Genomic DNA, 27404 nt, shown 5'->3' with positions numbered 1-27404 from the left:
ACCATTGTACTGAGCTCCCAGTGGGTGGGCCCTTTAGAAATTCATGAGCTTCAGTTTTGAAAATTTTTCCTGAATTTTTTTATTCCTTTCTTTTACTTCCTGCTCCTTTATGAACTCCAAGTATTCTCATGTTGGACTTAAACTCTTCTGCTGAATTTCCTTTGCTGTTTGTTTTTTTTTTTTAAGAGATTTCCTCAGTTTTCTCTTCCAGCCTTTCGTATTTCATTTTTAATATCACATTTTTGGTTTCAGTAGCTTTTTTTGTTTCTCAAGTGTGTGGTTTTTAATAACTGTCTTGTACTTGCTTTAAGGATGGAAGGTCATTTCTCCGAGGCTGTTAATATCATTCTTTTAATTTTCATGGTCTTCTCCGTCTTTGGGTCTCTGTTTCCTTGAGTTCGTGTTTGTTTTGGTCTTCTCTTTCATGTCAGAGACTTTCTTCTACTGTCTGGTCATCCGTCGCTGTTCGTTTATGTAAGGTGAAGCACTAAGAAGCTAATTGGAAGTTCCTTTGTGCGCAGGCAGAGCTTGTCTACTTAGTGGACTTTCCTGTAGGGTGACCTGGCTCTGCCGTTTCACTGGGAGCTCCTGATGCCTGTGTCTTGAAGTGCTTTTGCTTGAGATGGTCGTCTCCTGCCTGGAGTGCGTAGCTTGCCTGACAGGGTTCTTGTAAACTCCCTCCTCTGTTCTGCCTCACGTTCCCCAGTCCATAGTCTTTCCGGTTCGTCCTCTCTGGAGAGGAAACTAGTCTTCTGCCCATGGGTAGGAGCAGTTACCTGAAAAGGGGGAATTTTCTAAGCGTTATTAAAACACATAAACATAAAACTGATCTTTTCTCTTTAGCAACTTTAAAAATAGATATTACGTGTAAATGTGTTTATAAACTAAAGTTTATTCACATGCCTTGGGAAAGCAGCTCTGCTTCCGTTATCCAATCCCCGTTTCATCTCCGTCTTTGCTCCAGCTTTTGAATGAGTAGCATCAATTATTGAGCCTTGATTGCTTGGGGATTTGAGATGCAAACTGAGATGCTTCTTGGCTTCTTTACACCCAGCTTTAGTTGAGCTCTGCTAAATCATTTCCACTGATGTATTTGCTTTCCACCTTCCACTATTACATTGTCTTCCCTCTTGTTCTCTATCCTTGTGGTTTTAGACCTTTTTCTATTTAGTCCTGTAACTGTCTTTTGAGTAGAATCTGCAAGGAGTAGATGTGATGCTCGTATTTAATCTAGACTCCTTGGTGTGAAGTCAGAAGTCTTGGTGTGAATTTCTAAGTGATGTAAATGTAACTGTGAATAACCATCTTAAAGGAGGAGGGCATCATTGAACGTAACTTCTCACCTGAGATTCCTTTGTATTTTCAGTTGATGATTTCTGGTACCGTGCCATTGTTCTGGGGACATCAGCTGCTGATGTGAAAGTGCTCTATGCAGACTATGGAAACATTGAAACTCTGCCTCTTTGCAGAGTGCAGCCAATCGCTGCCAGCCACCTGGAGCTTCCTTTCCAAATTATTAAATGTTCCCTTGAAGGTAGACAATTAAGTCACTTTCCAATTTGGGTGTCTGTGGGATTTTTTTCTTTCTTTTATAGCACTAAGTCTGAAACAAATGGGTATTTTAGGACTTCCCTGGTGGCGCGGTGGTTAAGAATCCGCTTGCCAATGCAGGGGACACGGGTTCGAGTCCTGGTCCGGGAAGAACCCACATGCCGCGGAGCAGCTAAGCCTGTGCGCCACAACTACGGAGCCTGCGCTCTAGAGCCTGCGAGCCACAACTACTGAACCCACGTGCCACAACTACTGAAGCCCGCGCGCCTAGAGCCCCTGCTCCACAACAAGAGAAGCCCGCGCACCGCAACGAAGAGTAGCCCCTGCTCACCCCAACTAGAGAAAGCCCGCACGCAGCAATGAAGACCCAACGCAGCCAAAAATAAAATTAAAAATTAAAAAAAAAAAGGGTATTTTAAGCAACGGCCCGGATTTCTAAATATCAAGCAGAGATTACAAAAAAATCTCATACCTTTTATTGTTCTTTCATTCTCACAAAAATTATGTTCATATGTTCCACCTTTGTTTTACAGATTAGTTTCAGAGTCAAGACTCAGAGATTCTGGTTTGCCTCAGGTTGCAAAGCTAGTTAAGTGGCAGGGCCAGGGTGAACTGGGGTCAGTCATCTGACCTCTTGCGTGGGGGTCTTTCTGCTTTGTCACAGAGGCGAGAGACATTCAAATGGCACCATTTTGGGCTACCTTCCTATTTATACCGTATCTGCGTATTTATTCAGCCCTTCAGTTGGAATTGGAATAAAAGGAACTAAAATGCTAAAGTAGCGTTTTATTCTTACTCCTGATTTCTTTACCCAGAGGTCCCAGTAGATAATAACGCACTGATTTCCTCACAGTCTGCTTTGGTTTTGACTCGGAGAGTTGGAAAATTACATTTATTATTGTTTGCTTCTACCATTAGAATGTAAGTCCACAAAGGCAGACATTTGTCTGTGTTGTGGCTTCTAGACCTAAATTAATGCTTGACATAGTAGGGATCGAGGAATATTTATTAAGTTTGATTTTTTTGAATGCAACAGCAGTAGTACATCAAAGCATACCTAAACCTAGCTAAAATCAGTGAGCCTTTTGCTTATTATCCTTAGATAATTTATCTAAATATCATCTTTCAGGAACTTGAAGATTAACTCTAGTAATCAATTTTTTTCCAGGACCAGTGGAATTGAATGGAAGCTGTTCTCAGTTAATAATAGAGCTACTGAAAAATTTCATGTTGCATCAGAATGTAATGCTTTCTGTGAAAGGATTTGTCAAGAATGTCCACACAGTGTCAGTTGAGAAGTGTTCTGAGAATGGTACTATCAATTTGGCTGATAAGCTGGTGATGTATGGTCTGGCGAAAAAGATCACATCTAAAAAGCAAAGTGCTTTAAATAAAGGTATTTTTTTCAAGTCTAATTAATAGCAGATGTGAGTGTAACCAAGAACAGACGTAATCAATTTAGTTGACCTGATCTTTCCTTATTCTCTGTGGCCACGTTCCCTCTGTCATCCTCCTCTACAAATCCAGCAGCAGGGTGCTGACTCACGTTGCCACCTCAGAGGAGCCACCTGGAAGGAAGCAGGCCTCCCAGTCCAGATTTTCCTTAGATCAGGCTCAGCGACGCTGTTGATAGAATTGATGCTGAGAGCTTTAGAAATGTCAAGCATTCAGAGTAGCTTCCAACTTCCTTTTGATCCTGATCAAAGTGAGAAGAACTCAACATATTTGAGAATGGATCTTACTAGTTATTTCATAAGATGATGCTTTGGCAGGCCTGCCCTCAACCAAAAAGAGATACCCCGTGTATGATAGGCAAAAGACCTGAAACCTCGGAGGTAAGGGCACTCATTTGGTAAAACCCAGGACAGGAGGAGATAACATAAAGCCCAAATGAAAAATTAATTGCTCAGGTCCTTTGTAGTTGGAAAGGATCTGCCCTGAGGGGCAGATCTGTATATGTTCAGACTGCAGGTTTGGTTTTGTTTTGTTTTTCCTGTTACTTATAGTGCTAGTCGTCTAATGGCTTTTTGCATTTGCTTTTAGAAAAGGTGAACAGGATGAATTGCTGCTGCACAGAGCTACAGAAACAAGTGGGTAAAATTTCCTTTAAGTGAAATTATCCTCCCAACATTTTTAGGAATGAAGTAACACCATTTCTTCTCACCCTCAGGTTGAAAAACATGAACAGATTCTTCTCTTCCTCTTAAACAATCCAACCAATCAAAACAAATTTATTGAAATGAAAAAATTGTTTAAAAGTTAAGTAAGTTAAATTTGATGATTTTGCACTTGTGTAACCCGCAGCAGGACATCTCCAGTCATGTTGTCATGACAGAGCTAATGGGGTGACACCCGTTTTGAGGCTGTACTTTATTCTGCAGTCTGATGATCTGAGGTCTGGCTGTAGTGTTTCTGCTGTCTTCCTAGGTTTTGTTTGGTAAGCTCCCTTTGACACTGCTAGTGGGACTGAGTCCAGGGCTGTCCGGGTTGCAGCGTCCTTTCCTTACTGTGTTTGACATAGAGACAGCTCTTGATGATATTTGCAGGGACTTGTAAAAATTGTCATGAGGTCAAGCTTAGCCTGAAATTCTTTGTGTCTAGAGTGAAATTAACTCTCCCTTGTACGCACTTCTATAAAAACACGTAGCCCTTTTTGTGAAGCGGTTCTAAGAGGCCAAGAACAGAAAATGGGCTGCACTGATAGTATAGTTCATTTCAGAACAAAACATAGTCTTCCTGTTCTGGCTGCGGTGACTCTAGTGCTTAAAGACTACATTGGTGGATTTTGAATAGTGGTTCCCCTGCTTTTTTATATTGCCTTGGGATCCTTTGTTCTAAGGTGGCCCTCGGAAATTGTTTTGTGATCAGTAGCCAATTAGAACTTCTGACCAAAATGAAATTGTCCTTCTCGCCACTTTGAATTGATAGAATTCTAGCTAAAAGCAAAGGATCTTTGACTTACTCAGTATGTGCACTCTTGCTGGCTAACATGCAGTTTATATCTGACCATTTGCAAGTAGCTCCCGAGGTCCTCCTGCTCTCGGGGGCTCTGTGGGTGTAGCAACTCTCAAGGAGGTACCTACTGGGGTCAAACCTATTCTCCACGTGATAATGGACAGTTGTTTTGTTTCTGTTTCTAAGAAAGTATGGCTAAGTTCTAAGCTAAATATCATTCATGCAAGATCAAGGGTTTTGATTCTCATGATTTATTTTGAGATGATTTATTTTACTTCAAGTTTTGGGTTATTTTTAATAAATGCTGACTTGCAGTTACAACTTTCAGTCCTTTCTAATACATTAAGTTTTAATACTGACTGCTGTTTTGTGTACCATACTTGAGTTTAAAATCTTAAGCTTAATGATAATTTAAATTTCATAGATTGAGAAGCATGCAATGACATGAACTTCTGGAATTTAGTCCTAGTGCCAAATCATCATATTTCTAATCAAGTTGATTCACTGTATGTGCTTTAATCTTTATATGTGTGCAATAAGCTTTTTTCCGCATAAGAATATTGAGTGTGTTTGGGTACACAACTTCAGGTGAAACCTGTATTTTCCATTGTTTCTAAATAGATTGAAGACATTACCTTAAAAAAAAAAAAAACCACTTGATTTAAAGCGTAGTGGTTGAACTGGCTTTACCCCTGCTGCAGGAATAAATACATAGTTTGTCTACCTTTGAATACAGTGTAATACCTTATATTTGAGTAGTGCATTATTTAATAGTCACATATTTAATCTTCACAGTGCCCAGAAGATTAAAAGAAGGTAGGGCTCATTTTATAGATGAGGAGGTGAAGGCTCAGGGAGGTTAAATGGCTGCCCAAAAACCACACACACAGACTGGAAAGTGGGTCTTACGATGCAAGCTGAATTCTCCGTACCGCCGTTTGCTGCTTACCTGTAGCTGTGCAACAATATCATTTTAGATTAGATCACTTCTGGAGGGCAAGAAACTAAGGGGTTATGTTACTAGAAAAAATTACACACATGGTTCCTTAAGCATACTTCCTTCATTGTGGTGAAAATATAGTTGGATAATTGTTTAAATTATTCTTCTTAGAGAAAGATAAAATGTGCTTAAAGTTTCAGTGTTTTCATCATCTCTGGAGAAACTTGTTTTAATTTGTTAGTAATTTTATTGTAAAATTGCTAAACTAGGCGTGATGTGATGATGAGAACATAAAACTCTCTGTAATCTATTATTCAAAAGCGGTAAGTATTTCAGCATACAAATTAATAAAAATATGTTTTATATTTGGAGGAGAGCAAACAGCTGTATTTTATATCTGTGAAGGGGAGAACAGACAGCTGTACTGGACATAAAGCACTGTTACTGTGGCGGTGAATTTTTTTTAACCGGCAGATTTGACTTAATTTCAGTTCAAAGTGAATATTTGGTTTGCTTTTACTTAAGATAGAAATTAAGAACCATGGTGATTGAGTTTTTATATAAGGCATAATGATAGTTGATTTTTCTCTTGCAGAAACACTCTCTCTTGGAGATCAACACTTAACGAGAAAGGAAGTAGCGAAGGCTAGACTTAGGAGAGAAAGTACCGCATCTTGTGTCTTTGTTTCTTGGAAACTTTTTCTTTAATGACATTTTTATGCCTTAATTTTGTTTGCTTACCACTCTTCTGTCTAGGTTGGGTAGTTTTATTTTTTTCCCCTCGAAGTTCTTCCCCCCAAATAAGTCTTGCATAAAAGATTCATATACCAAGTGCGTGGGAATATGGGAAGGGATACATAGGGGCTGTCTAGTGTATATATAACTTTTTATTACTTAAAGAGACTGAAGAAAATATGGCTCTGGGTTAATACTGGATCAATTTAGTTGATAGACACATGAGTTTTATTTTTTGGATTTTTCTGTACGTTTGATATAGTTCATAGTAAAATGTGCCCTGCTCTCCCTGTCACAATCTGCCTCTTGCACATAATAAATGTTCTTTGGTTTGTTGTTGCTTGGGTCTCGGCCCTTCTTATCCTGTTCTCTCTGAGGTCATCAGCTTCTTTCTCTCCATCTTGATTCGGATGACGTTTCCCTCAGCCTTTGGGCACAGTCTGCCCTTGGGCTCTCACCCACTAGGTGGGCGGAAGGCAGTTCCTCTTTCTGCTCCTGCCATCCATAGGTACCTTTCCAATCTGTAGCCACTTAGATTGTTAGTGTAGATAGAATTTACATTGTCTGAAGCACAAATATAGTTAACAGTTTAAGTTAAAAAGCTACGTTAGAGTATATATTTTTCTGGAAGCACATACAGTCATCTTAAACTCTAAACTCACATATGCAGAATTATGGGCCAGCTGACTTTCCTGCCAGCCTGTAAGTTTCTATTTGGGAATTTTTCCATGATTTAAGTATCAGACTGTGACAGCCTAAGAAGATGTTGTCACCAACTCAAAGAAGAAACTTGACTTTTTTTTTTTTTTTTTTTTGCTTTTACTGGTAATGTGTGTCAGCTTAGATTAAGTGGAGTTTTTCCTCATGTTAAAAGTTGTTCAAACGTTGATGTGCTTCTATTAGATAAAAATTTAAGCTGCCCAATAAAATCCTTTTCCTTCACAGCCAGATTTTCCTTGTGTTCTTATTGCCAGCAGCATTTTGCTAATTTCCTTTTCTTGTTGGCACATACTAGGAGCACTGGACATTTAGTTTGTTCATACCCTGTTCGATTCCAATCACAATGAAAATGCAAATGAAAACTGGAATCGCAGAATTGTCCTTTTTATTAAGGAAAATTAAGGAAGCAAGTCATGGAACACATTAAAAAAAAAATCTAAGTTCATCAGATTCCAAGGTTTTATCATATGGTACATACTGGAAGTTTGAATAGAAACAGTTTAAATTAAATGGAGTTTAATAATATTTGGTGGTTGAGCTATTTGCCTTGTTCCCAAAGAGAAACTAACATAATCTATAGTGCTAGTCTCACAAGTAGAGAGATGGGTTAAATGTCTTCTGGATTAATGCAGCATATTCTCATATTCTCGTACTGGACCACCAGATCTTATTTTTGATCTTTCACATTAATTCACATGTTTACTGAGCCCCAGCTGTGTGCCTGACACTGAGGTAAGTGACGTATTTTTTGTTCAGTAGGGCCATGTGTGGTCCGTCAACACCTGCCAATCGCGGTCTTGGGGTTCCCTCAAAATACCTAGTTCAGTCGTAGGTAAGCACTTACACCTGAGACCATATAATCAAACAAATAGTTATATTCCTTGGCATAGGGCATGCAAATATTGAGACAAATCAGATCCATTGTGCAAGGGAAGAGGTTTTTAACCATGGATTAAGCAGTGAACGGGTGGTGGGGCGGGGGGCAGTGTGGCAAGAGGACATATTTGATATGCCTTTTTCTTTTGGTAGAATGTTCTTTGCTAGGGCCGCTAGAAATGAAAAAGTTTCAAAATTGTGAACAAGGGTGAGTGAGAGCCTGAACTCGAGCTCTCTTGTTCCAGAAAACCTGAGGATCCTTCTCAGCAGGGCCTTAAACTGCCAAATTCGAGGCGAGGAATAAAGTCATTGTGACGCCCGCCACTCTGAGGCTGCCAGACCAGAGCAGTAAAACCAACAGAGTAACTCGTGGGCTCATCACCAGCATGACTGCTGCCTGGATTTGGCAAATCGAGCTCTTCTGGGATTAGCCAAAGAGCGACACCTGGGCTACTCACCGCTGTGGGTGTTTCAGTAGCCAGACTTGCACCCAAGCAGTGCTTCACTTGTTAAACAGAAGGATCTCAAGGGTGCTTTTTGTTTGCTCTGTTTTTCCAGATGAATTAGAGGGCAGCCTGTGGTTCCAAACGTGCCGTTAGAAGTCGTAGGATGGTTTTGTTTGCTGAAATTAAAGAGAGGTTCACATAGGCTAAGACTTCTGCCCATTTGCATGGGGCAGGAGTCGTGGAAGGCTCACCCATAGAACTGCTAACACTTCTTCTATGGCTGAACATTGTTCAAGTTACCGTTCAGGCACTGCAGTCTAACTTCTCTAGGAAGGTTCTCAAATCCTGGCAGTAGCTTTCAGATGACCTAACATTGGTTTCATTTAAGGCTTTAGCTGCCCAGCCTCAGCCATTTTCCTATGCTTTCCTTTTACCTTGAGACCCTGAGGTGACGCCGTATTTAAAGACTTGTGATAACCTTTTGATGATCAGGTGCCCACCTCCTGTTACATGAGCCTTCCAGGAAATGAGACCGACTGTGAGGCTGATCATACGTCAGGCAGAGCCTACTCTGCTGCCTCCAAGGGTGCGCCCAGCTTCCTCTCAAAATGCACTCAGTGAATACTTACATTAAGGCGTGAACATATATGTGAAAACTGAAGACACAAAATTTGGAAGTATTGACAGTTTGAAGTCGAGTGCATATGTGGTTTTGGATGTTGATTGAATGACTGAATGTTACCCAAGCCTTTGCCTTTGTAGACGTTCCATGCTTACTCATGTAGCCAGAAAGCATCACATTTCCTAAAAGCAAATCCAGTAAAACCTTATGCAAAATTTTTCTCACTGTTTTAAAGAGTTGAGATGCTTTAACCCTTAGAACAATTGGTGCCTGCCCCAAACCTCAGGGTCTTTAGCTTCAACATGGCAGTGTTTCTTTTCCTTATGTCCCCCTGCCACGCCTTTATTCTCTCTTGCTGCTGTTAGCGCCACAGTTTTTGCTCTGGCTTAATTTGTTGCCTGTGGAGTGCTTGAGAACCAGGCCCTTTGTTTCCTCTGGGGTGGTTTCTTCGCCGTTTAACATGCGTTGTTTCCTGTTCTTTCATTTTTCGGCAAGAGGGTTCTGGTTAGTGGCTGCCCTGTGGGTTCCGGGAAATCTACAACTTTTGTGGCTCTATTATGAATCCTCCTCTGGGTTTTTAAATATGTGCTTCACCTTGCTTTATCATGTGGGGGAGTGGATGCAAAGAATTTGAATTGGGCTTCCATAGGTTTGGGAACCACTATACCCATCAACTTTTAATTTTGTAGTCCAGCAAACTGAACAGTCAAAAATTCAGCATCTTATCTCTTGTGAGAAAGCCAGTAGGGAAGAGAGCTGGGTGGGGAACCCCAAACCACCTCATCTCCAAAGCGGTGGTCATTCCACTGCACTGGGTGTCTCCCTCTGCACATTGCTGGGAGCCAAAGTCTCCCTTTATCTCTTCGTGGAATTCAAAGTTGTCTTTATACCTTGTGTGTTTACAACTGAGACATGCTGTATAGGGCAATTCATGAATTAATTGACATTTTAAAAGGGCACTTAACTATGTAGAGTTACAGGGCATTGGGGCCACAACGATGAATATGGCAAGTCCTTGGAAGCAAGGGGCTCACAAGCCCTTTGGGATGAAGGTCCTTCATGGTGCCTGTTTTTTAAATTTCCACAAATCTTCACAAGGGAGGGGTTGCCATGTTTGACGAAAGTAGTTGCCCAGCTTCTCCCTGTATTAAAGTCCTCTACCGCTGCTAGTCAACCACTCAGCACACTCCATAGCCTGGACCACCTGCTTTCCCCGCCCACGCATACGTGGTAGAAAGGCTCAGGTGATTAACCTTTGATGTGAGGGAGTTTGAAGCAACTGATGCTGTTACCAAAAGAAGGGGTCCATCTACTTGCCACTCTAAAGCCAATAAAGAGGCAAGGTTGGTGGAAAGGAAAGTTTGCTTTATTTTGGAGGCCGGCAACCTGGGGGAAGGGCGGACGCCTGTCCAAAGGCCAACTCCCCATAGCTGACAGGGGGCAAGAGCTTTTATAGGCGGAGGGAGGGGGCTGCATGCAGAAACAGCACAGTCAGCTCCGACAGTCATCTTGAATTTGGTTATGCGGTGGTCTGATCGGCGTCATCTTGATTGTTTTAAGTACAGTTAATCTTTAGTTCCAGGGTCGGTTTGTTCCCATGTCTTTGAGGCCAGCTCTCGGAATTGTGGCAGCTTATGTCGTGGCTACAGTCTTGTCGTCACTTCTTCCACCTGGCGGGCGTTTCAGTATCAGCTCGCAGGATGTGGCTCAGAGTATTATCTATAGCCCTTGAAGAGGAACTAGAAGTCCTTGATTTGCCTAATGACTAAACTATTACTATTTTGTTGGACTGTTTTCCTCTGTTTCTGCATTTTCTCACTTCTCTGATTAAACTTATTCTTTGACTAAAGTTTTTTCACAGACAAAAGGCAGGCTGAGGACATGGGGGGGCAAGGACCATATAGGGTCCTACTCCGTTTCAATATCTCCACCAGTATTTATAGTTTCAGCCTTTTTACTTCTTAATCATGGAATGAAAATGTGAAATGCCCCCAACTACAGATGTAAAACTGTCAGGAGCATCCAGAATTGAAATGTAGCTTCTCTAAGGTAAACCTCCTTAGGCAAAGGTGTGCTGGTTAACTGTCAACAACCAATCAGAACAGGTTGGGGAGAGGGTTGTCAGCTGTGAAATTCCCACTTTGACCAGGACTTGGTCTGCTCTTCTCAAACGCCTGCCCTATCTAGGGCGGCATGGGCAACTCGACACTTGTGGCTATTGAACACTTAAAATACAGCTAGTCCAAAAGGAGATGTGCTGTAAATGTAAAATACAACTGAATTTCAAAGACTTAGCTTAAAATATCTCACTCTGATTACATGTTGAGATAATATTTGGGATCTACTGGGTTAGTAAATTAAGTTCACCTGCTCCTTTTCACTTTAATATGGCTCCTAGAGCATTTGAAATCACCTGTGTGGCGTGCATTGCATTTCTGTGGGACAGTGCCCATCTAGGGGCAGAGACCATGCCTCGCCCACCGAGCATTTAGACCCGCAGACAAGTTCCCCTGCACAGGTGCTCAGGCGTTACTTATGCTGCTCTGGTTGACTGTTTTTACATTTGGGTGCTCAGTAAATATTATTGGGAGGAATGAAACGAGGTGAAAAAATGAGGCCTCTTTTTTCCCCTCTTCAGTGAAGTTTGCAACAATCGACCTTACCATGGGCCACTTTCACTGGAAGTTGTCAATATTGGGAGGATTGGAAACCAACTGAGAACCACAGAGGGAAATGTGACATTTTTAGAATTTTTTGAAAAGGAAAGATGTAAAAACAGAATTGTTATTCGTCTATCAGATTGACATTTATAAGAATAATGGGGGAGGGGCTTGGAAAAGAGGAAACAGGTCAATCTTCCTGGAGGGCAACTTGATAATACACATCAAAAGCCTTAAATTGTATATATACCCTATAGCCTAGAACTTTACCATCTTGCAGTTTACTCCAAGGGAGTAACTGGGCAAAAGCACAAATACCTAATGATTAAAATTAAAATAGTGGACTGGTTAAGCACACTAGAACATTAAAAGTGGCTAAAAGCCACAGAAAGAAGCAGAAACTAACACGCCATTGTAAAGCAATTATACTCCAATAAAGATGTTAAAGTTTTTTAAAATAAAAACAGATTTTTTTAATGGAAAAAATATCTCCACTTGCAGATAACATGAGTGTTTATCTAGACAATAGTAAGGAATCTTCCAAAATACTGCTAGAATTGTGGCAAAGTGTGTTTCCAAAAATAGTTGCTGCAGAAGTTCTGGTACCATATCCTCTTACAGAATCTTGTTACTCCCCCCTCAGAATCTTTTCCCCTTTCCTCGAAATTGGACAATTTTGTGACTGACTTGAAAAATAAAATGCAGTGGAAGTGAAGAAAAGCCACAGAAAGATGTTCAAAAAGGGACATAAAAAAGCTGGTTATGATACACTATGCATGGAATGAGCTAACAGTAAAATTTAATATGAGTAGAATGATGCTGGAAGAAGGAACACCATAATGTTAATAGTGACTGTCTCTGGGTGGTGGGGTAGGTGTGCTTTGCTTATCATTCTTTTTATTTTTTTTGGTAATGAGCACACGTTATGCAATGACACTTTTTTGATGAAGTATGAAAGCTATAGATTATGCAATAATAGCTTTTTCTTTTTTTTGAGTGCTTACTACGCACAAGGCATTGTGCCAGGCATTGAGCTATTTTCGCTTTGTGGTGTTTGATTTTTAAAATCAAGGCACCTACTAGACTTAAACGAGGATACTGGCCAAAGGCCCGCTTACTACCGCCCAACTGCAAGAACAGGACAGACAGGTAAACAAAGGGCAATTGCCATGACAAACAGAAACGATGCCAAAGTCAACATTTTCGCAAGGGTCGAAGCAATAAATCCTGCGGAGTCGACGGCAGATGACACAGAGCTCCCTGCTGCACCGCTCGGAGGCTGGGAGACCAGAGCAGAAGTAAGTACCTTTGTTAATTTGCCAGCCTTGGCCAACGCGTTGTTTAAAAACGCGAGGGGCGCTGCGGGGCGTGTTCCTAGAAGCGCAATGCACCGGCCTTGGGAGAGCGGGCTCGGCCGGCGCCGCGCTCCGCGCCTCTCCTCCGTGAGGAACACAGGTGTCCCACGTGGCTCCCACCCGGGCGCCCCTCCCCGGGCCTGCACCGCCCCCTGGCCCGAGCGTGTCTCGCCGCGCGCTCCTCGCCGCGCTCGCCGCCTCTGCTCCGTGAGCAACACAGGTGTCCCACGTGGCTCCCACCCGGGCGCTCCTCCCCGGGCCTGCACCGCCCCCTGGCCCGAGCGTGTCTCGCCGCGCGCTTCTCGCCGCGGAGAGCCCAGCCCGAGTGGTCTCCACGCCGCAGGCGCCCGCGCTCCGGGGCGTGGTTAGCGGCCTCTAAGAGGCGCCGCTTTCTTCCTCGCGCTCGCAGGAGAGGAGACCCCCGGCCCCCGGGCGAATATGCCCGGAGTGCCGAGACGGCGTGGCCCCGCGCGGACGCGGCGTCGGGGCGGCGGGTTTTGTTCGGGAATGTCTGCGCTCCACCTGAGTGCGGCCGTGGGGCCCGGGCGCCTCTCCGGGAAGTCGGCGTCCCGGGCAAAGCACACCTGGCGCGCGCCTCCTCCAGGCTCCCCGCTGTCGGCCCCGGGCGAGCCGGCGGGGTTCTTGGGAGGCAGCGCGCGGCGGGCTCGGGAACGGCCCCTCTCATGGGTCCCCGGCAGCGGAGCACCGAGCGGAGGGGCGCGGACCGCAGGTAAGGGGATGGGGGCCCGGTGAATGTGGGTGGAGGAGGGAACCGCATAATACACCCGACAGGCTTGGCGCGGTCGTGGAGCCCCCCTAACCTGGCTCGCCTTTCGAATAAAGGCTTTGGGGGCAAGCCTAAGCCTCCTCCCCCACTCCATTTTACAGAACGGATGCAGGTGCCCGCTTGGTTTTCCCAAGCAGCCCAGTGCCCCCAGCGAGGTCTCTGCAAGCAGAGCCTGAGAGGGGCCCGCTGCCCTGAGAGACTCGCCCTTGGCCTGTGGGAAGTCCAAGGGATTTATCCTCCATGGTGATTTCACCCGCTGGGACCCCCTCCCCGGCCCAACCCCACTCTGGCCAGCTGGACCAGCCTTGCTTCCTGCACTTCTCCAATTCAGGGCTGGCTCTTGGCCACCTTCTGGGATGGGAAAGGGGAGGGTCTCAGAATTGCACCTTAGAAACTTGCCAGGGGCCATGGATTTAAAAACAGGGTGGACACCCAGGCAGAAGAGAAGGGAGGAGGGCACCTTGCTGCCCTTTCATTGTGGAATCAATGGCTTTCCCGCTGAGAGGGGCCTTTCCATGGTGACGCTATGCAGTGTGCTTGGTGTCTTGGAACTGAATAATTAGAACCTGTGCAGTTTTCAAATTATGCGGTCCATTAATTTAAAAACAAAACCCCTGGAACCTCTAAGTGTTTTATAAATTGAGGTCTAAAAATTGAAGGTCTGTTTTGCTTCCAGTGTGACATTATATTAAGAAATGTGCAGTTATTGAGAGAAGAGTCAGAAAAGAGAAGGAAACAAAACCAAGAGAGGTACGGCTGTAGTTGATAAAGGCCGTGGAAGTTCATTTGTAAATGCTGCTGGCTTTCAGTAGCCTTCAGCCCTTCTCTTCCTGTGGCTGATGGGGGTACAAAGCTCCACTAGATAGTTCTTTGCATGGGATATGGCCCTTACTCTTCTTTGTAGAAATCCAGCTCAGAGCCACCTCTTGATGTATAAGAATTTCCCAGACAGGGTCCCCAGGCAAATCCCGGAGGGTCATGGAGATTCCTTCGTTCATCATACCTGTGTCTTTGAAAACCATCAATGATGTTTTTCTTTATTTTTTTTTAAACAATTTTATTTTTTAATTTTATTATTTATTTTTTGGCTGCTTTAGGTCTTCGTTGTGGTGTGTGGCCTTCTCACTGCGGTGGCTTCTCTTGTTGCGGAGCATGGGCTCTAGGAGCACAGGCTTCAGTAGTTGTGGCTCATGGGCTCTAGGCGCACAGGCTTCAGTAGTTGTGGCACACGGGCCTAGTTGCTCCGAGGCATGTGGGATCTTCCCGGACCAGGGCTCGAACCCGTGTCCCCTGCATTAGCAGGCGGATTCTCAACTACTGTGCCACCAGGGAAGTCTGACATTTTTTTCTTTAAATCTGGTTTTTGGTTTGTCGTCCAGAGCTTAGTGTAGCTCTTTCCCCTCCCCCTCAATAGGCTCGAGTTCTTGGAATGAATTATAGTCAGATGCCCGTGTTTTTACAGATGAGACTGAGACCCAGAAAAGGTGGAAGACTGCCCGAGGGAGAATGGGAGAGCCTGCCAGGAACGCTGACTCCTGGGTTTTTAATGAGCTTCTTAAGCAGCACAGTCACTAATTGGCAACTGATGACATTGAGGATAAACTACTGGTGAAAATGTAAAAGCCTTTTGTTAAGAATGTGCCCACCAGGTGTGCATCCTATAGAGCATATTCACTGCATTCCCACCACCTGGGAGGGTGCTGGGCACAGGGCAGATGCTTACTAGTTTTTATTGAATAATTTAAATTTCATATAATTACATCAATGGAAGGGTCAGCACCACTATGAGGTGTTTTAGATGAGTGGTCCTCACACTTTGGTACTTCACAGATCAGTAAAAAGAAAACTGTTTTAATTGAAAGGACTGTAACAGAATTGCTCATTTTTAATTTTATCCCACAAGGATATTAAAAAAAAAAAAGACACATCCCTCCCATCATCTACAAAGCTATTGGAGGCCTCTTGGGAACCCTGCACAAGGGAGGGTCTGTCCCGTGCAACACCCCTGCTTCAGCGTCTCCCCAAGCCAGCAACCTGGGACAGCTGAATACACTTGAAGGCCCTTCTTTTAGTTCATCCTTTCATCTTCTAAACAGCTCCAGCCTGCTTACTCTTCCTCTTCCACCCAGAAAACTACCTTCTGGGTTTCCCTGAATGTGGTTATGATCCTCCATCCCTCACTTCCTTTCCTGATCCTGGGTCCCTTCTCTTAACTGGATTTCCCTGATCTCCATTTAGTCACATTTGCCCTTGCCAGAGGGCTTCTGCACTGTAGTCTCATGTGATGCTGGCAACAACCTTTCCAGGTAAATAGGACGGGTAATGTCACCCCCATTTTTGAAAGAAGAAAACTGAGTGACTAAAGTGAAGGAATTTACCTGAGAGGTCGGCGCTCAGGTCTCCTGATGTCAGACTGGTGCTCTTTGCACGCCAACTGTATATGGCACGCTTCTTGGCATGTCCGGGCTGCCAGCATCAGAAGACCTGGGCCTGACACCAAACTTGTGATTTACCAGCTCTTTGACCTTGGACCCCAACTTCTCCGAGACCATTTCCACAAGTATAAAAGTGGAAATGATCATGTCTACCCTATAGGGTATGAGTAGTTAAATGAAGTTAATATATTAAATGCAGTGATAATCTTTTAACATCATACGTTTAGAAAGTCTTTTACCCTTAGGGGGACTTTCACACACTGTTCCACTGGATCTTTACAACACTGTCAGTTTATGAAACAGATGAATGAACTGAGGTGGGGCGGGGGGGGTGGGGTGGGTGTGAGGAGTTGGTTGCAGAGTCACCCGTCTGGTTAGAAGCAGAACTAGTCTGGAATTTCAGCCCTGGATTTCCAGTCCTGTGTGTGTCTTTCCAGAGTCCCATGGCAGTGAATTTGGGTCCTGTACAGTTTCAATAAAGGATTTCCAAATACTACCAAAACAAATATCAAAATCTCTTTTGGCTAAAAATGTCTCTTAGCAGGTACAGTGAGTGTGGGAAACCTGTGATTTATGCCCAATCTGCCTATTCTCCCCAACCATCCAGAGATCCAAAGGGCACATTGTTTGACCCTTGGGGCTGATTTCTGGTTGCCAGACTGTTAGGTTCTGAAAATTGTGATTTTGTTAGAGGGAGCATGACGTGCCCAGAGCAACTTTTAAAATGCTCTTCTTGCCTTATCAGACTACAAATGTGTCATTCACTTCCCTTGACTTTCTGGGTCTGAGCCAAGTATTTTGCCAAATGAACAAGGAAGGTGTTTGTTACAGCGAAAGACCACGGGCTTCCAGGCTGGAGACTTTTACCTCAGATTTTAAAGTCTTTCTGTTCAGGTGTGGACTGTTTTTGTAAAGGGTTCAGATTTCCATCCTACTGATGGAGGGGAGGCTGCCAAGGGCTAATCTAATATTCGGGGTTGGCATTGCATTTTGTAAGGAGGTGGAAGCGCTCTCCTTTTTCACCCTGCCCTCATTTCATTTCTGATCATAGAGGAGAAGGTGGGCATTGTCCTGCAAAACTGCCTTTAGCTATTGCTCAGTCTGGCCCTTCTTTTTCAAAAGTAGCCTTGTTTGGCCTTCCTTTCTTCCTGTCTCATGGGAAATGTAATCCTGGGGCAGCACAGAGTGTGATGTTTTGCAGCGTCCTGCAGCAACCCTCACTCACCCGCTGTCCCAAGTGCTGCTGGTGCTGCATGGAATCAGGATTGGAAAATAAGAATCAGATAAGAAGACGGGGTGGGGGGGTGTCTAAGTCCAAGCGTGAGAACCCCAGAAGCTAGGAATAATGTGTGGGATTCGCATGAGTAATGGAACAGAAAGGAACAAATGTGATGAGTCAGGCGTTTTGTAATGGAAGAGGCTTGACGACGTGTACCTGGGAACGAAGGATCTGTTTCTGCCCCTGGGTTGCAGACCACTCCCGACTGCTTTGTACAAGAATGCATAGAGTTCTGGAAATCTTCTCAAGTTTTGTGCTCGAGTGGGGGAGTTGCTGGCAGGTATTAGCTCATGGAAGACTGCCAATGGGTGGGATTCAGGGTGGCAGATTTTTAATTATGCTTCTGTTCCTCTATCCTGATCCCCCAGAATCAGGAAGGTGACCGATGGAACAGATCACCGGGAGGCCAGAAAGGAGTCCGATGCACTTACTAGCTGTCTTACCTGGGGCGAAACACTTCACTTCTCCATGTCTCAGTTTTCTCATCTGTAAAATGGGGGTAACATGCTGTCATGAGCTGGCTGGGAGGATTAGGAGAGAGAAGGAAGATACAGAAGTATGGAGCCTGGTACTGGGCGCTTTAGTGAGTTAAGTGCTCACTAGGTGGGAGCAGCTGTTGGTTTTTACTGTGGAATTCATCCTTTAAAAAATTTTCGGATGTAGGGTTGTATTTAGAATGTTGAATTAGTATTGCAAGAAAGTTTTGCTATGTGAGTTGGGGGGAATGAACTGAATTTTTGAGATGATTGGGTGGGAATAGATAGTAAAGAGTGCTATTAACCCTGCACCAGCATCGAAATAACAGTTTCATTTATCTTGGTATAAAAAAGAATACAAAGATTCATCAGGAAGTATCCTTCCAGCCGACCTGCCGTGCTGCGTTCCAGTAAGCACGTGTCTCACCTACTATGTGCCAGGCACGTGTAGCTTGCTGGGGCTCCAGCAGAGACTGAGACACAATCCCTAGTCCCTGAGCCATTTGCCATCTGGCAGGCAGGACAGATATACCAGCAGGCAGGCTCAGTGTGGGCTGTGTGACAGTGGGGATTGCAGTGGGTGTGGGAGGACAGGGGAGGGAGGTGCTGCTGAGGTCCCAGAGTCAGCACCATCTGAGCCAAGCACTTACGAGGAGGCGTTTGATTTCTTATATTGATTTCCAGGTGGCCAACACAAATTTTGTTTTAATGAGCAGAACCTTAGGAGGCTCTGGCAAAACATTCATCTGGGCAAGCAGAGGTGCATGATAGAGCACGATGGATCTGCTTAGGTCTGTCACCTAGTAGAGGGAGGGGCCCGTGTTCACTGAACGCCTTGCTCTGCATCGGGAACCTTCTGTACTCCCTTTTACCTTGTCCTCACGGCAGCCTGCGGAGGCTGCTAGAATCCTAGTTTTGTAAAAAAAAAAATTAACAGGCCTGAGCCTCAGAGTCCCGCGTGTGCCCAAGGTCAGAAGCTGTGATCCCAGAAAATCATCCTGAACCTCGGGACTAGACAGCATGGAGAAGCCCTTTCCCTCTGCTCTGCACTGGCCCTTATCTCCAGGCCTCCTGGCTGGCTTCCAGGCGCCAGGTGGGGACTTGTCCTGCGGGCTGTTGTCTGAAGTAAGAGGAAAGAAAACAGGTCCTTGGGGAAAAGGAAAGTCTGTCTTGCTGGCATGAGTGGGGCAGGAGGCATGACAGCCCCTCCACCAGACGGTATCCTCTCTCTCTTCCTTTCTCCCTTTGACTGTGTCTGGGAAGCTCCTGCCTTTCTCCCGCTTGCAGTATTGCGTGTCCAGTTTTCACTTAGATGAGGTGAGGATGTGAAGCCTCTGAGTTATTTGAAGCACAGAGACCCTCAGCTGGTTAGGATATTCGATTTGGTTTGCTTCAGAAATGTTTTGAAATCCAGCAAGCTGAATAGACAGGGGAGTAAGGTCTGACCATCGTAGGTCCACGATGGAGGGGAGATCAAAAGGGGATTTTTTTTTAAAACCAGAAGACACCTTGGCAGCATCTGGTCCAACCTCCTCATTTTGCAGGTGAGGAACCATAGCCCCCTCTCAGGGTCTCACAGCATCGGATAAGAAGTAGGGCCCCTGGATCCAGGATGCAGACTCTGCCACCATGGGGTGGGGATGGCTCCTGCCTGTCCGGGAGTGACTGACGGTGTGCCAGCTCAGCGTGGATGGAGTTCAGGGCTGTGGCTCTAGGACTCTGAGCTGACTTCGGCTCCAGGAGTAGCATGGTTAGAGGAAAGCCTGTTGGATTAGGAGCCAGAGACTTGAGCTGTGTGATCACCCAGGACCCATCCCCTTCTGGGCATCAGTGATGCCTTCCAATCGTCTCTGGGGTGTGTGCATTCATTCACTGAGTCTCCTCTTTACTTTTGACACCAGAGCGTGCCACCTGAGGGTAGGCGTGCAGGCCCAGGGGGTAAGCACTGGCCAGGAAAGCACACCCACCACCACTGGTTATTCATATTTCCTGCAATTCCAGTGAGGTCTGGCAGTAGCACCTTCATGAACACGAGCTGGGTCATTTTTAACTCTTCTACAGTTCACAAGAATATACATTTCCTGGGTGACTTTGATTTTCAAGGCAGCCATTGCTCTCAGACTGGTCGGCAAATCCTCTGAATTCAGAGTGGAGTTCTGTTGTGTTCCTGCAGCTGGCAGGTGTGTTTTCAGTGCCCGGGCAGAGGTGGATGGGGTGCAGCAGACGAGTGAGATGAAAGTCACATGGCTGAGTCACCGAAGACGACCAGGAGACTCCCGCCAGGTGTTTTGGAGAACTGGCGTCCCTAGTGGAGGTGGGGGATCCGAAGGGCCAGGATCCGTAAATGAAGACTTGGGCCTTCTGCCTTGCTCTCCACGTTCTTAGATGCAGGAGAGTGGCCCTTACTGAGGATGTTAAAGGGATTTTTGGAGAGTGTCAGGTTGAAGTGAATTTCCCCGCTGCGTGTTGCACGCTTCCGTGCCCCCGCAGAGACTGACCGCTTCTCTCTCTGCCCTCGTCTCTATAGCCTGGGATTCTCCTGGAATCCTGCAGTGTTTCCCTTTCCACATCTCTGCTTAGGATTTTCTCTTTGGAATTATCTCCTGATTGAGCATCCGTGTTATTTGTTTAGTGGAAAGAAACATGTGCATTGCCTGGCCCTTCCTAGTATGGTTGATTTACAGTGTTGTGCTAGTTTCAGGTGTACAGCAAAGTGAATCAGTTATACATATACACATATCCACTTTTTTTTAGATTCTTTTCCCATATAGGCCATTACATAGTATTGAGTAGAGTTCTCTGTGCTATACACCAGGTTCTTATTAGTTAACTATTTTATATATAGTAGTGTGTACATGTCAGTCCCAATCTCCCAATTTATCCCTCCCCCATTCTCCCCTGGTGACCATAAGTTTGTTTTCTATATTTGTGGCTCTACTTCTGTTTTGTAAATAAGTTCATTTGTACCCTTTTTTTTTAGATTCCACATATAAGTGATATCATATATTTGTCTTTCTGTGTCTGACTTCACTCAGTATGACAGTCTCTAGATCCATCCATGTTGCTGCAAATGGTATTATTTTGTTCTTTTTTTATGGCTGAGTAATATTCCATTGTATATATATACCACATCTTCTTTATCCATTCCTCTGTTGATGGACATTTAGGTTGCTTCCATGTCCTGGCTATTGTAAATAGTGCTGCAGTGAACATTGGGGTGCATGTATCCTTTTGAACCATGGTTTCCTCCAGGTATATTCCCAGGAGTGGGATTGGTGGATTATATGGTAGTTCTATTTTTAGTTTTTTAAGGAACCTCCATACTGTTCTCCATAGTGGCTGTATCAATTTACATTCCCACCAACAGTCAAGAGGGTTCCCTTTTCTCCACACCCTCTCCAGCATTTATTGTTTGTAGATTTTTTGATGACGGCCATTCTGACCTGTGTGAGGTGATACCTCATTGTAGTTTTGATTTGAATTTCTCTAATAATTAGTGATGTTGAGCATCTTTTCTTGTGCTTTTTGGCCATCTATATGTCTTCTTTGGAGAAATGTCTATTTAGATCTTCTGCCCATTTTTTGATTGGGTTATTTGTTTTTTTGATATTGAGCGTCATGGGCTGTTTGTATACTTTGAAGATTAATCCCTTGTCAGTTGCTTCGTTGGCAAATATTTTCTCCCATTCTGAGGGTTGTGTTTTTGTTTTGTTTATGGTTTCCTTTGCTGTGCAAAAGCTTTTAAGTTTAATTAGATCCCATTTGTTTATTTTTGTTTTTATTTTCATTACTTTAGGAGGTGGATCAAAAAAGATCTTGCTGTGATTTATGTTTAATGCAGAAAAACTATAGGGTGAGATCTTGAATGTATTGCATCCCAAAGGACAAAAAATAGAATTTCTAGAACCTATTGTTAAGATATTTTTAGATTTTTTTCCCTGCTGAATTATGCTGGGGGGAAAAGTCTAAATTTCATCTATATGATCCCTTTCAGTTCTTACGCTACATGTATACTTACCAAAATATAAGTCTGTCTGAATTGTGCATCATATCTTTGTGATTGAAATGATAATATTGCATTTCCAGGCCTCACAGCTAAAATTAGAAGTAAACCTCAGATATGTGTCCTTATGGAATCAAAGTTATGGTCTATGGTTTCTCAAGAAAAGCTCTCACTTCCCATCCTTAATATCTCCCTCAAAAATCGATAAGTAATCAGGCCCCATGGAACTGAATTTTACCCATACTATAAGCATTAGGCAACAAAAAAACTTTACAAAAACACTTTTGTTTCTTCCTCAGCCATGTTACTGTTTTTAAGTAATTTAGAAAGTGTGGGCTGGGAGAGCTTACTTGGTTTCAGAAAATGAAGACTTTGAAATCAAATCTTCAGTCTATCAGAATCTAACTCCTTGTGAAGAAATGGAGCTGCTAAGAGGGAGGGGCTTTCCCCAGGGTCACGTGGCTGGTCAGGGCCGAGGCTGAGCAGGGCCCCTGGTCTCTTAGCTGTGGACACAGCGCACCTTGCCAGAGTCTGTGAAGGAGCTGGGGGCTTTGGAGCTAGGTGTCTGGGGAAGATATTAGACTGTCCTTTAAAATCAGAGTCACTGGAGTAGTCTTCCCTGGCTTTTTGGGATTTGAGTCTTCTCCAGGCTACTCTAGTTGTCATGGCAAGGAGCAGCCTCTAGGGTCATATCTGTGCCCTGGGAAAGGCTGAGCCACTGTGGTCTTGTTTGGAGGTGTGACTTGAGGAGCTCACAGAGCTGATTGCTGATGCTTTATTTTCTTGTCCTGGCCCTATAGTTATATCAACATGCCCTCTTTCCTGTTGCTGGAAGCCATCTGCATTTTCCTGTTTGCCGAAGGTAAGTCTTCTTGGTTGTGGGGCGAGGGTTAAGGTGTTGAGGGGTTTGGTTTGCCTCACATCCTGTTGATTTTAACTTCTAAAGTTCTCGAGTGCATTTGTGTTTCTCCACTCCACGGCCACCTGCCTACTCTAAGCCCCATCATCTGGTGCTTGGACCACTGCAGTAGCCTCCTGACTGGTCTCCTTGGGTTCACCTGGTTCCCGTCCATCCTGTTTTTCACACATCAGCCATTTCAAAATGCAAATCTAATCATGTCTGGACCCCTCTCCACTCCCATCCCCTACCTGGAACTTTTAAGTGACGTCCTATTGCTCTTAAGAGGCCTTGCCTGGGACTTCCCTGGCGGTCCAGTGGTTAAGACTTCAACTTCCAATGCAGGGGGTGCGGGTTTGATCCCTGATCGGGGAGCTAAGATCCCACATGCCCTGGGGACAAAAAAACAAAACATAAAAAAAAAAAAAAAAGGAATCAATATTGTAACAAATTCAATATAGACTTCAAAAAATGGTCCACATCGAAAAAATAAATTAAAAAAAAAAAAAAGAGGTCCTGCCTGATCTGATCCTGTGCCACCTGGTGTCCCCTCTGGAGCTCCCTCTGTCCACCCTTTGTGTTGCAGCCCACACTCCTTCCAGGCCTGCCCAGCACCCTTGCTCCCTCCCACCCTAGGGGTTCTCAATTATGTTGGCCTCTCTGCCTGGATCATTGCCTCACCCCAACACCGCTATTCTGGTAAACTCCTATTCATCTTCCAGCACCCAGCACAGTTCCTCCTGGACCCCCACATCAGGTCAGATCCCCCTATTAAAACCTCCTGTACTGTTGAATTCCTCTGCTGTGTAGCACTTAACACAGATATGAGTTTATTTCTGTGTGAATTTTTAAAAAATAATGTCCATCTTCTCCGCTGGACATAAGCTCCATGAGAAAGAGACTCTGCCTATTCTTCATTCACTACTTACTGTGTGATCTTGGCTCCTAGCACTGAGCTTGGCACATAGTTGGTGCTCAAGAAGCAGATTAATGAATGAATAATGGAGCAAATCAATTTTCTGTTTACTCCCCACTTTGGCCCTCCCAAGTTCGAGCCCCTTTGAAATGTGAGATGGTAGAAAGGAATAGTGTGTTTTGTGGATTGTCGTCCAACGAGTAGGAGCCAGTGGGCTGGGTGGCTGTCTGAGGCTAGCCCAGGGTCCTCTTGCGGTCTCTGAGGCTCTCTTCCAGTTCTTCCCTGGTCTGTGTCTCTGTGAGTAGGGGTACACTCTCTGCTCGTTGGCTGCTGTCACCACCTGCCTGTTCTCCGGAGCCTCAGGGAGATAAGAGAGGCTGGAAGAAGGGTGTGCTTGCCCAGCCCGCCTATCCCCTCTCTTGAAACCATGTGGGTGCTGAATGTAACACAGTAGCTTCACGGCCAAGGAACTGGGGAGAAATGAGATGTGTTTGGGGACAGGGCCCGAATGCGGTCCCCGGGGACCCAGGCACAGTAAAGGTTCTGTTCTAGCTCATCGTGGAACTTTACCCTCTGTAGCCTGTCCAGTTTACAGAGCACTTGATCTGACCACCCCTAGGTTGTACAGATGAGGCAGGGGAGGCCCAGAGAGGTTCTGTGATTTGCCTGGGGCTGCACAGCTATCAGTAGCAGGACTGGGATGAAAACCCGCCACCCACTCCACCCCCTCCCTGTCCAGCTTCTTAGCACCACCCATTGCCCCCGCCCTCCCCAGGTAGGTGGTCCCCAGAGGTGTGGGCTGACTTGGTTGGGAGAGGAAGCAGCAGTCGCACATTCATCAGCTCCCTGTTCCAAGATGGACTTCTGCAGAGTCCTGAGGTAGTTTCGCAGGGGCGCAGTGGCGACATCACCCCGGTACCCACTCCCCCGAAGGAGGCCTCACCTGAAGCCTGGCACCCGCCAGGACAGCTGGGCACATGGTGCAGAATTACATTAGCTGAGTCACATCTGTAGTGAGCGGTCTCTGGTCACGGAGCGCCTCCTCCCTCCCATCCGGGGCGATGGCTGGTGTGTCTCCAGCTGGAGAATTTGCTGGTAAGACATTTAAAAAGGAACAGGACCTTAGGGATTCCTTAGCTCCTGGACCCTTTGCCAGTAATTCATGGGCTCATTCAGGAAAGCTTAGTGCCTACTGGCTTTGACTACAGGGTCAAAGGATGTGAGCATTTTTATAGTTCTTAATTCATTTGGCCAAACTGTGTGCAGAGAGCTGGGCTGGGCTCTGTGGAGGACAGGTGGAGGTGTTCCTGCCCTCGGAGAACTTCCGGGGGTGCAGGGCTCATGGGAGCTGCACCGCATCACGGGATGGGCTGCAGCAGGAACCCCCGCAAGTTGACAAGATCTTGATGATGTCGAGTGCACTGACGCAGAAAGCCTCCATTTTCTGGAGGACCAGTTTGCTGAATTACTGAGTGATTTTTGTGATCTTTTGTTTTTGGAGTTTGGAGGGTAAGTGTTGCCTCTGCTTCTGTCCCAGCGTCTGCCATGTGTTTTATGGAAGTGGAGGATTTTTTTTTTCTTTAATTCAGTCTACTGTCTATTGTAGTTTATGTCTTGTTTCTGCCTCTGGTGGCAAAATGGCAGTGGCGGACTTTCTTGGACTTCATGACATCTACTTACTTGCCTGACAGCTTTTGACTGTGGAGCTAATGGCTGGTTCAGCATTTTGGCCTGAAACCATCTTCTACTCGAGTAGAGATTAAGGGGAGGGCATATCAGGTGAGCAGGAACTCAAAAGATATGGTCGGGGGAGAAGTAGACACTGGTTTAGTTTGTTTTTCAGGGACTAGTGAATGTAGAGGAGCCACAGAAGGTGGGGCTGGGACCAGCCAAGGGGGTAGTTGCTTAATGCAGTGGTCCCCAACCTCTTTGGCACCAGAGACTGGTTTTGTGGAAGACAATTTTTCCATGGACCGGCATGGAGGGGATGGTTTCAGGGTGATTCAAGAGCATTACATTTATTATGTACTTTATTTCTATTATTATTACATTGTAATATATAATGAAATAATTATACAACTCACCATAATGCTGACAGGAGGCAGAGCTCAGGTGGTAATGCGAGCAATGGGGAGTGGCTCTAAATACAGATGAAGCTTCGCTCACTTGCCTGCCTGCTGCTCACCTCCCGCTGTGCAGTCTGGTTCCTAACCGGTCATGGACCAGTACCGGTCCATGGCCCGGAGGTTGGGGACCCCTGGCCTAATGAACTCCAGGGGCTGCTGCCAACGAGAAGCATGCCCCCCAGAACCTGGCATCGTTTTTTGGTGTCCTCCTCCTGGTCACCTTCCTGGCAGGGGCAAATCCCCCTGAGCCCAACTTCCCTGTGTTGTGTGATTCCTACCCTACCCCCACTCCCGCCTGGCTCCCTCTCCTTTACCTCTCTCCTCAGCAGTCCCCCCCACCCCATCTCACATTCCTTCATCTGCCCCGTTCCTGGCCTGTCCAGCTCCTGGGCTTTGCCCACCCTCACTTTGTGCCCACTGTGCTTACCTGGCGGACATGGACGTTTATAAGCATCTACATGTCTGCTGCTTCTGACAGTGACCGTGCACGGTTGGCTTTTCAAATAGTCCCTCCAAGTGGCACCTCACTGTCTTCAGAACTTTCATCGTGGTTGGCTTGCTGTTGAGCACCTGGCATGTTACCTGCCCTCAAGGTTTAATTTGAAAATTGTTGTTGGCTGCTCATATGCCATTATTACAATTTTACTGGGTATCACATAGAAGAAAAAAGATGTATCCACAAACTTTCTACCCCAAAACGTTTTAGCCCTTGTTCATATTAATTGCATTGAATGAATGTATCAGTGTTTACTGAGAGTTCTCTCTCTTTGGATATTTGTTATCACCATCATTCCTCTGAAACAAATAACATTGAAGGGAGTGTCTTGGTGCACATTTTCCCTTCTCTAAAGTTGTTTTTCCTTTGGATCAATTCCCAGGTGCGATACTGTGGAGCCTAAGCACTTTGATGACTCTTAATTCATTTGGCTAAATTGTTTTCTGAAAGGGTTGTACCATTTACAGTGCCACCACTGGAAAAGCTTTTCCTGATTTAATCTTTCCCCAGTTACATTTAAATTTAAAACTGGATCATCTAAATTTCACATTTAAAAGGGTATCCCGGGCTTCCCTGGTGGCGCAGTGGTTGAGAATCTGCCTGCTAATGCAGGGGACACGGGTTCGAGCCCTGGTCTGGGAAGATCCCACATGCCGCGGAGCAACTAGGCCCGTGAGCCGCAACTACTGAGCCTGCGCATCTGGAGCCTGTGCTCCGCAACAAGAGAGGCCGCGATAGTGAGAGGCCCCCACACCGCGATGAAGAGTGGCCCCCGCTTGCCACAACTATAGAAAGCCCTCGCACAGAAACGAAGACCCAACACAGCCAAAAATAAATTAAAAAAAAAAAAAAAGAAAAAGAAACGGTCTCGAATAGTTTAAAAAAAAAAAAAGGGTATCCCATTGTTTGAGTTAAAGTGTTTTGTCACCTGTTTGAAAATTTTCCTTGTGCTTTTCTATGAATTCTCTTTCTTCTATGAATTGTCTGTTCACGTCCAAGGTTAATGTTTATGGCAAGATGCTACACCCCAGAGGGGCACTCAGTTATCATGCCTACCCAGGGACGAAACTCATCAGAATCACAGGCTCTCTATATCCTCCCGTATATATTTTTAATTTTTCTCTTCAA

At 45.1% G+C, this 27404-nt stretch overlaps 2 protein-coding genes across 2 annotated transcripts in view; both read left to right on the top strand.

Moving 5' to 3' along the window:
* TDRD1 (tudor domain containing 1) overlaps positions 1–10525 on the top strand; it is a 40673-nt gene extending 30148 nt beyond the window's left edge. The window contains exons 21-25 of the mRNA XM_082424044.1: positions 1367–1534; positions 2720–2947; positions 3595–3641; positions 3722–6210; positions 6308–10525. Coding sequence (XP_082280170.1) covers positions 1367–1534; positions 2720–2947; positions 3595–3641; positions 3722–3814 — 536 coding nt within the window. The 3' untranslated portion in view covers positions 3815–6210; positions 6308–10525. The remainder of the gene's footprint in view (positions 1–1366; positions 1535–2719; positions 2948–3594; positions 3642–3721; positions 6211–6307) is intronic.
* Positions 10526–13557: 3032 nt separating this feature from the next.
* Positions 13558–27404, top strand: part of VWA2 (von Willebrand factor A domain containing 2) — a 58791-nt gene continuing 44944 nt past the window's right edge. Inside the window, 3 exon segments of the mRNA XM_082423436.1 lie at positions 13558–13590; positions 15886–15953; positions 22641–22702. Coding sequence (XP_082279562.1) covers positions 22651–22702 — 52 coding nt within the window. The 5' untranslated portion in view covers positions 13558–13590; positions 15886–15953; positions 22641–22650.

Source organism: Balaenoptera physalus (assembly GCF_965194825.1).
Source record: "Balaenoptera physalus genome assembly, chromosome: 14".
Taxonomy (NCBI): domain Eukaryota; kingdom Metazoa; phylum Chordata; class Mammalia; order Artiodactyla; family Balaenopteridae; genus Balaenoptera; species Balaenoptera physalus.
This window is presented reverse-complemented; position numbering and strand designations above follow the sequence as displayed.